Source organism: Electrona antarctica (assembly GCF_951216825.1).
Source record: "Electrona antarctica genome assembly, contig: scaffold_919, whole genome shotgun sequence".
Taxonomy (NCBI): Eukaryota; Metazoa; Chordata; class Actinopteri; order Myctophiformes; family Myctophidae; genus Electrona; species Electrona antarctica.
In genome coordinates, this window is record NW_027638606.1 from 22,055 (window position 1) to 31,883 (window position 9,829).

General features: G+C 46.5%; 1 protein-coding gene across 1 annotated transcript in view; it reads left to right on the top strand.

Annotated features, from left to right (window-relative positions):
• LOC306917909 (cytoplasmic polyadenylation element-binding protein 4) overlaps nucleotides 1–9,800 on the top strand; it is a gene marked incomplete at its 5' end in the record, with an annotated part of 29,410 nt that extends 19,610 nt beyond the window's left edge. Inside the window, 4 exons of the mRNA XM_079530807.1 lie at nucleotides 2,342–2,460; nucleotides 3,994–4,108; nucleotides 5,250–5,431; nucleotides 8,987–9,800. Coding sequence (XP_079386933.1) covers nucleotides 2,342–2,460; nucleotides 3,994–4,108; nucleotides 5,250–5,431; nucleotides 8,987–9,214 — 644 coding nt within the window. The remainder of the gene's footprint in view (nucleotides 1–2,341; nucleotides 2,461–3,993; nucleotides 4,109–5,249; nucleotides 5,432–8,986) is intronic.
• Between the last annotated feature and the right edge of the window lie 29 nt (nucleotides 9,801–9,829).

The window sequence follows — 9,829 nt, forward strand, 5'->3', positions numbered from 1 at the left end:
AGAAGATTTTTACGGCTCTAGCAGTGATTCTCAACCCGTTTAATTTCAAGGACCCCCAGTTTGACATGCATTGGTCTATACGGACCCCCCATTTAATGGCATTTCTATCTCTGTTAATTTTACTCTGAGAGTGTACAAATGGAACCATTTGGTTCCATTTGTACACTCTCTGAGTTACAGACCCATAAGGGTCCATTTGGTTCCTAATTATCATTTAGCTGGGTCTCCCCTGGAACTCCCTCAAGTACCCCTTGGGGGGTCCCCGGACCCCACTTTGGGAACCACTGCTATAGAAGATTGCTACTGACCGGCAGTCGAATGAACTCGGGAGATCATTTGGATGGAAGGTGTGGAGAAAAAAAAAAAAGTCACTAAATGCACGTGAGAGCCGGCTACTATGGTTAAAGAATAGCCTATGGCTCGATGTCTTTTTCAACACCACAAACACCTGATAAACAAGTACTTCCAGGGTGCCCAAAAGGTAGTTGGTGATCTACCAGTAGATCACAAAGACTCTGCAGGTATAGACCACATTACATGCCCTACCCTAAACATGTACATTGTACCGGTACATGCTTAAATCCTTAGAGAAAGTCTGCGCACAGTCCCATGCTTTGCGTCTGCATTTATATATTTTTGCTGTAGTAGTAGGCTATGTATGTACCATGGATATGCGCTGTATTCCGACCAAATAAATATCAGCCAACCAGAGAGCTCTGTCTCCCCTCCACTGCTACGCGGCAGTGGAAAGCGTATACGAGTAGGGCTTTCACTTCTAGTGATTTTTACTAGTTGACTACTTGCCTAGTTTACTAGTCGACTAGTTGTTTAACTAGACCTACCTATTGTGTTTTTTTTTTTAAAGAGTCCGAAATGGGTTAATGAGAGAGGTTGAGCGCATGCGGTGACACCTGCCCGATACTCGGCAGGTGTGTACCTGTAACACAACATGCTTTATTTATGCATGCATTCATTCATGTATGATGTGTGGTTGGTTCAGTGCAGTCAGCAAGAGGGAACACGGCGTTCATACGGTAGGGAATACATCCAGTCACGTTGGCGTTGGCTTCTAGTTCTGGCCTCGTCCTCCACATCAGGGGTTCTCAACGTTTTTGGCCGGGGACCCCCGGAAATGCTTTGGCAATGTCTCGGGATTTGCGCCACATTTTCACCATTTTTCAAAAAATAGCAGACCTACAAGCTTGTAGATCTGCTATTTTCCAATGGCTAAATTATAACATAATGTTTAAAACACCAAAAGGGGTTCCCGCCCAAAATGGGTTAACCCATTTAGACCTGACGATTCTACAAATGCCTTCTAATCTACACAAATGCCTTCTACATCCTGACAGTTTTCTGAAAAACCCTGTTCCTATATCAGTGGTGCTCAACCTTTTCCATGTCGAGGACCGCCGGAATTATCTGTATTTGGCGACGGACCCCCATCTGAAAATATGTTGTTCCAGGGACCCCCCCCCCCCCCCCCCCCCCCCCCCCCCCAGAAACACAGATTCGAGTAAAAAAAAAAAAAAAAGTTCGCTCTGAAAGAATATATATTCAAAGATTTGCGCCACATTCTCACGATTTCTCAAAAATAGCAGACCTACAAGCTCGTATCGCGGCACTCGGTGGCGCGCTACGAGCTTGTAGATCTGCTATTTTTCAATAGCTAAAGTGTAACATAATGCTTAAAACACCATAAGGGGTTCCCGCCCAGAACGGGTTAATATCGCGTGATAAAACACTGACATCTTTAGCTGGTCGGTTGCTGTCTTTATGTTGCCGTCTTGTGCACGCAGCAATGCACACATGCTGTACACCCGGATGCCTCGGATGCATTTAACAAGAACAGACACGACGTAACACGACGACAAATTGTAGGCCTGTCACAGTTATTACATAATCGCCTAACTGCAATTATTTGAGATCATCGCAATTATGTATGTAAAAGTGGCAGAAAGGGCAGATATATGTACAAGCTTACTTTGTGCCACCGTGTGACGTGTTGTAAGCTTGTAGATCAACTGTTTCCAATATTGTGTACATGTTTAGGAAGTGAAAAGAATATACAAGAATGAATAAATGTGTCGGTGATTTCTTTGTATATTTAAATTATTTTGTCATATCTGCCCCGTGTACTGATTATCAACAAATGCAAACTAGGCTAAAATGTTTGGTCGTGCTTGGGCATTGCACTCCAACCATCAAGACTAAAACTAACATTTTGGATGACTAAAACTAAATTGAGTTGTATTCAAATGACTCAAACTAAATTCAAGTGTGTGTGTGTGTGCGTGTGTGCGTGTGCGTGCGTGTGTGTGTGCTTGCGTGCGGTGTGTAGGCTACGCCTTCCTGCTGTTCCAGGACGAGAGCTCTGTCCAGGCGCTGATCGACGCCTGCATCGAGGAGGACGGGAAACTCTACCTGTGTGTGTCCAGTCCTACCATCAAAGACAAGCCGGTCAGTATACCAACGCAGGTGCACGCGCACACACACACACACACACACACACAGAGGAATGGAGCCCGAAAATCGGGAACATTACAAACCCGGTTCTGAATTTATCGAGACCCGGCGAGTATCTATAAGCTTTTGGCTTCTTGTCGAGCCTGTTATCGGGTGTAGCGACCCCGCTATATCCAGATCCCGATAAGAATGAAAATACACAACAATAGCAGATCTACAAGCTCGCAGCGTGGCACTTGGTGCCGCGCTATGAGCTTGTAGATCTGCTATTGTTCAAATAGCTAACATAATGCTTAAAACACAAAGTTGGTTCCCGTCCTGAATGGGTTACGGTGAGAAAATGGTTCATCCGGATTGTCTCCTTTTTACGAGCCATTCACACCAAAGCAACCGCCATAACTATACAGTTGGAGGCCATCGATATTGTCCTTTTCTTTTTGCTGAGGTTTGCGTGATCTGCGCAAAAGGACAGTTAACCCATTTTGGGGCGGGAACCCCTTTTGGTGTTTTAAACATTACGTTATAATTTAGCTATTGAAAAATAGCAGATCTACAAGCTCATAGCGCGCCACCGAGTGGCGCGCTATGAGCTTGTAGATCTGCTATTTTTCAATAGCTAAATTATAACATGTTTAAAACACCAAAAGGGGTTCCCCGCCCAAAATGGGTTAATGAACGATGGAAGCATCGACAGCCATGCGAAATCCACCACGGGATATCTGGGATGCAATCGGTGTCTCATGACACTAACCCTCCAGAAATGTAACGGGTGCGGATGCGTTTGGTCCGACGTCCCGACAGTCCTACAGGCACGAGTCCCAACACCCTATACCCCAAAACCCAAACCATAAAGCTAACCTCTTGGGGAAGCCACGGGTTAGTTGTAACCTGCTGCGCATGTCGGGAGCCACAGTTGAGTTTTAACCCGTCACGGGTTAGTTGTAACCTGCTGCGCATGTCGGGAGCCACAGTTGAGTTTTAACCTGTCACGGGTTAGTTGTAACCTGCTGCGCATGTCGGGAGCCACAGTTGAGTTTTAACCCGTCACGGGTTAGTTTTAACCTGCTGCGCATGTCGGGAGCCACGGTTGAGTTTTAACCCGTCACGGGTTAGTTTTAACCTGCTGCGCATGTCGGGAGCCACGGTTGAGTTTTAACCCGTCACGGGTTAGTTTTAACCTGCTGCGCATGTCGGGAGCCACGGTTGAGTTTTAACCCGTCACGGGTTAGTTTTAACCTGCTGCGCATGTCGGGAGCCACGGTTGAGTTTTAACCTGTCACGGGTTAGTTGTAACCTGCTGCGCATGTCGGGAGCCACGGTTGAGTTTTAACCTGTCACGGGTTAGTTTTAACCTGCCGCACACGTCTGGAGCGACGGTGTTGTCGGACTAATGCCTGTCGGACTGTTAGTATGTCTAACCAACTGTATGCACCCCGTTGTAACTGTTGGTTCTGACATGTCCTGTGTGTGTGTGTGTGTGTGTGTGTGTGTGTGTGTGTGTGTGCATGTGTGCGCGTGCGTGTACAGGTCCAGATCCGGCCCTGGAACCTGAACGACAGTGACTTTGTGATGGACGGCTCCCAGCCTCTAGACCCCAGGAAGACCATCTTCGTTGGCGGTGTCCCGCGTCCGCTCCGCGCAGGTACACGTCACCCAGGGGTGACAAATTTATATGCCAGGGACCCCCATAAGACGAGACTTTTACGGCTCTAAACATTTTCATTTCAAGGACCCCCAGTTTGATATGCAACATGCTACGGACCCCCATTTAATGGCATTTATATCCCTGGGACCCACATTTATATTGTAAAATCAATGTTAATTTAACTCTGAGAGTGTATAAACCCATAAGGGTCCATTTTTATGGACCCTTTTAATGTCCTTTTTTATGGACCCTTAACAGCTTTATTGCCGGACTAGTCATTATAAGAAGTTACGGTCACTGCCGATGTTTGCACTTACCTTTGAGGCGTCAAAGCGTCGTGTTTCTACCTCCTTATGATGAAAATCCGGCGGAAAATAGTCCCATGGTTTGTTTCCCTGCAGTCGACACATAACCCACTGCCGCCATGCCATCAACAACAAAGAGCCTAGGCCAGCCAAGATTGCCCCTTGTCCCCTCGTTCACTTTGCATTGGACTCCGTTTCCCAGAAGCCCTCGCAAGCCAGCGTTGATTTCCGGTTAGGTCATCGTAAAGCGTCGGCCTCGTCACCATGTCCGCGACAAAGCCGGTATTTCTTTTAAGTTATCAAGAAACGACGAATTAGTGGGGTTGGCGAAAGGGCCTTTCTGTGTGGAGTTTGCTTGTTCTCCCCGTGTCCCCTAGGGTAGGTACCCTCACAAAAACATGCAGTAATCCTGGTCTCTAAAACTACCTCTAGGAGGCATGAGTTCAGTCCGCTGCCCCCCCAGGTTGGCAGAGGAAGTGTAGCGCCCAGGATTACATTAGATAATTGGCACTGGGTGAAAAAACTGGGTTGCAAAATCGTGGGATGAAAATTATAAATTAAAAAATTAAATAAAAAAATAAACGACGACTTTAACAAATTTAACAAATAGCCGTGTTACGCAGGGAAAGACAATGGAATAAAACAAGTGAAGCTGTTAAAATGTAGTAAAAAGTGTGTGTGTGTGTGTGTGTGTGTGTGTGTGTGTGTGTGTGTGTGTGTGTGTGTGTGTGTGTGTGTGTGTGTGTGTGTGTGTGTGTGTGTGTGTGTGTGTGTGTGTGTGTGTGTGTGTGTGTGTGTGTGTGTGTGTGTGTGTGTGCGCGCGCGCGTTGCAGTGGAGCTGGCTATGATCATGGACCGGCTCTACGGGGGCGTGTGCTACGCGGGCATCGACACGGACCCGGAGCTGAAGTACCCCAAGGGGGCGGGGCGCGTGGCCTTCTCCAATCAGCAGAGCTACATCGCCGCTATCAGCGCTCGCTTTGTGCAGCTGCAGCACGGAGAGATCGATAAACGGGTGAGCCAAGACGTCTCTCTCTCTCTCTCTCTCTCTCTCTCGAAACCATACAGTACATGTCATAAGAAAACATGTTATTTTTGCGAGAAAAGAAAGAAGACAACAGCACTTATTTGGAATCCTGTCCTTGATGGAAGAGGTTATTAACCCATTTTGACCTGAGATCAGATTCTAAAAATGTCTTCTACATCCTGCCAGTTTTCTGAAAAAGCTATGTTTCTATGTCAGTGGTTCTTCGATTTTTCAAAAATAGCAGACCTACAAGCTCGTAGCGCGCCACTCGGTGGCGCGCTATGAGCTTGTAGATCTGCTATTTGTCAATGGCTAAAGCATAACATAATGCCAACACCAAAAGGGGTTCCCGCCCAAAATGGGTTAAATAGCATACATTTAAAAGGCTCCCTGTCTGATACCGCTGCTCCGCTCCCTGCACTGGCTCCCAGTCGCTGCCCGCACAGAATACAAAACTCTGATGCTGGCATTCAAAGCAACCAAAGGTATGGCTCCCCCATATCTTGCAAGCATGATTGAACCCTACAAACCCTCCCGCGCACTCAGATCAGCCAACGCAGGAAAGCTGGAAGTACCCTCACTAAAAACGCCGGGCCAACGCTTCACACGTCCCAAACTCTTCTCCCTTCTGGCCCCAAAACTGTGGAATGCACTCCCCGTTGCAGTCAGAACTGCGGCATCACTCCCAATCTTCCGCCGTAGTCTGAAGACCCACCTTTTCAGACTCCATCATGGCCCATAGCACTTATCCTACCCCCTTAGATAGCACTTTTTAGACTTAGATAGCATTTGAAACAGACTTATAGCATGTCATGTAGACAGCACAATAATTGCATTGTATATAGTCATAGCACATCATAGTAGCCTACATATGTATAGCATAGTATAGTATATATGCATAGTTAATATGTATAGTGTCATTATATAGATATGTTCTAGTTACGTTCTTAGCTTACGCATGTTTCTTGATAAATGCATTTTATATATGTGATGTATTCCCATACTTTTGTTCCTGCCTAATGTAAGTCGCTCTGGATTAAGAGCGTCTGCTAAATGCCTAAATTGTAAATTGTAAATTGATAAGCATTGTATGCCTTAATTAGGGATATTAATCGTTAATCAATTAATAGCCGTTAATTATGCGGTTCTATCATTTGGTGGTTTTCTGTGCCCCCAATTGGTAGCCACAGAAACGTCTCTGCTTTTGCATGTGATGTGACAGACATTTTATTCCTCATATACCAAGATGCCATTGCCTGGCCCTGTATCACATCCTCATCCTCATATACCAAGATGCCATTGCCTGGCCCTGTATCACATCCTCATCCTCATATACCAAGATGCCATTGCCTGGCCCTGTATCACATCCTCATCCTCATATACCAAGATGCCATTGCCTGGCCCTGTATCACATCCTCATCCTCATATACCAAGATGCCATTGCCTGGCCCTGTATCACATCCTCATCCTCATATACCAAGATGCCATTGCCTGGCCCTGTATCACATCCTCATCCTCATATACCAAGATGCCATTGCCTGGCCCTGTATCACATCCTCATCCTCATATACCAAGATGCCATTGCCTGGCCCTGTATCACATCCTCATCCTCATATACCAAGATGCCATTGCCTGGCCCTGTATCACATCCTCATCCTCATATACCAAGATGCCATTGCCTGGCCCTGTATCACATCCTCATCCTCATATACCAAGATGCCATTGCCTGGCCCTGTATCACATCCTCATCCTCATATACCAAGATGCCATTGCCTGGCCCTGTATCACATCCTCATCCTCATATACCAAGATGCCATTGCCTGGCCCTGTATCACATCCTCATCCTCATATACCAAGATGCCATTGCCTGGCCCTGTATCACATCCTCATCCTCATATACCAAGATGCCATTGCCTGGCCCTGTATCACATCCTCATCCTCATATACCAAGATGCCATTGCCTGGCCCTGTATCACATCCTCATCCTCATATACCAAGATGCCATTGCCTGGCCCTGTATCACATCCTCATCCTCATATACCAAGATGCCATTGCCTGGCCCTGTATCACATCCTCATCCTCATATACCAAGATGCCATTGCCTGGCCCTGTATCACATCCTCATCCTCATATACCAAGATGCCATTGCCTGGCCCTGTATCACATCCTCATCCTCATATACCAAGATGCCATTGCCTGGCCCTGTATCACATCCTCATCCTCATATACCAAGATGCCATTGCCTGGCCCTGTATCACATCCTCATCCTCATATACCAAGATGCCATTGCCTGGCCCTGTATCACATCCTCATCCTCATATACCAAGATGCCATTGCCTGGCCCTGTATCACATCCTCATCCTCATATACCAAGATGCCATTGCCTGGCCCTGTATCACATCCTCATCCTCATATACCAAGATGCCATTGCCTGGCCCTGTATCACATCCTCATCCTCATATACCAAGATGCCATTGCCTGGCCCTGTATCACATCCTCATCCTCATATACCAAGATGCCATTGCCTGGCCCTGTATCACATCCTCATCCTCATATACCAAGATGCCATTGCCTGGCCCTGTATCACATCCTCATCCTCATATACCAAGATGCCATTGCCTGGCCCTGTATCACATCCTCATCCTCATATACCAAGATGCCATTGCCTGGCCCTGTATCACATCCTCATCCTCATATACCAAGATGCCATTGCCTGGCCCTGTATCACATCCTCATCCTCATATACCAAGATGCCATTGCCTGGCCCTGTATCACAAAAGGTCAAATACATTTGAATACATTCGGTGATTTGGAAAACCCCACGGTCCGCCCCAGTAACAAGATGTGCACATGTGCACATCTTGTCCCCCCCACTACAGTGGGGGGGGGGGACACGACACACGACAGGCCAACAGCACACACACCAAGGCCCGCCCCCTCTCTATCCTGATTGGATGAAGGCTGGGCCACCTAGCCAAAAATGAAACCTACGTTTTTTTGACCCCCAGGGCTTAACTGGGGACAGGGAGGCACTCTTTATATGGTCAACACACTCTATAGTAGGAAGGGTTACCACAACAAAACAAAAAAGAAGTGATATTTGAATTAAGTGAAATCACTGTTTCACAAGTTTCTCATAAAAAAAAAGCGCTTATTAACTAACCGGTTAATCAACCGATAAGCTTATCGAAATGAATGCATCGATAATTTCCATCCTTGGCCTTAATGCATTGTATTGTAAATTTCGGATTTCCCGGTCATCGCAATTGGAATATTTTTACTGACAGGATGGACGTCGCCTTAGCTCGCTTATAGCATCGATGGCCACAAACCGGACGCGCGTCGTACTAACGCGGACTCTGATGCGGCGGCATCAGAGGCGGCATAAACAAGGCGGAAACAGGGCGGAAACGGGGCAGAAAGAGCCTGCTGGTTGGTCAGTCAGGGACCAAGCAGAAGGCTGACAAAGGGTGCATTGAGTACTTATTTTCCCCCACCACTGCCACTCATGTCCTCCTCGTCCTGTCCTTCTCTCCCCCCCAGGTGGAAGTGAAGCCATACGTGCTGGACGACCAGCTGTGCGACGAGTGCCAGGGGACGCGCTGCGGCGGCAAGTTTGCGCCCTTCTTCTGCGCCAACGTCACGTGCCTGCAGTATTACTGCGAGTACTGCTGGGCCGCCATCCACTCCCGCGCCGGCCGCGAGTTCCACAAGCCGCTGGTGAAGGAGGGCGGCGACCGCCCGCGCCACATCTCCTTCCGCTGGAACTGAGGGGACAGGACGCCGTGCGGACCACCGGACGGACGGAGAACGTGAGAAAAGATGGCGGGTTCTAGGAGGAGGAGGGGGTTGAAACGGAGTGGGACGGTAGCGTTAGGGAGTCGCAAATCATTGTACAAATAAATGCACTTTTCTGTTGCTGGTTCCTTTTTTTTTTTTTTTTTTTTACCTCTAATTTCATCAGAATCCATTTTATTTTATTTATCTTTTCCTTTCTTTCAGTTTTCTTATTTTTTAACTAAGTTAATATAAATCTATATAGATATATCTATATTTTGAAAATAGAAGAGAAGAAACTGGAATTATATCCCCCCCCCCCCAAAAAAAAAAGTCCAGCAAGAAATGGAAGAAAAACGTGTAATATAATTTTAATTTATGCATTTTGATTTTGTTCTTATATTTTTTTATTGGTGAAGAAGAAAACAGATTCTATATAGGAAAGACTGGGTTGTGAAATGCTACCCTGCTATTCAATTGGAGCTTGATTGGCCGTTGAATTAAAAGCAGTTTATGATTTGTTTTGATACAAGAGGACAAAGAATGACAAATATTCAGTTGGCATATGATTGACAATTTATACTTTATCTGAAATTCTGTTGTTTTTTT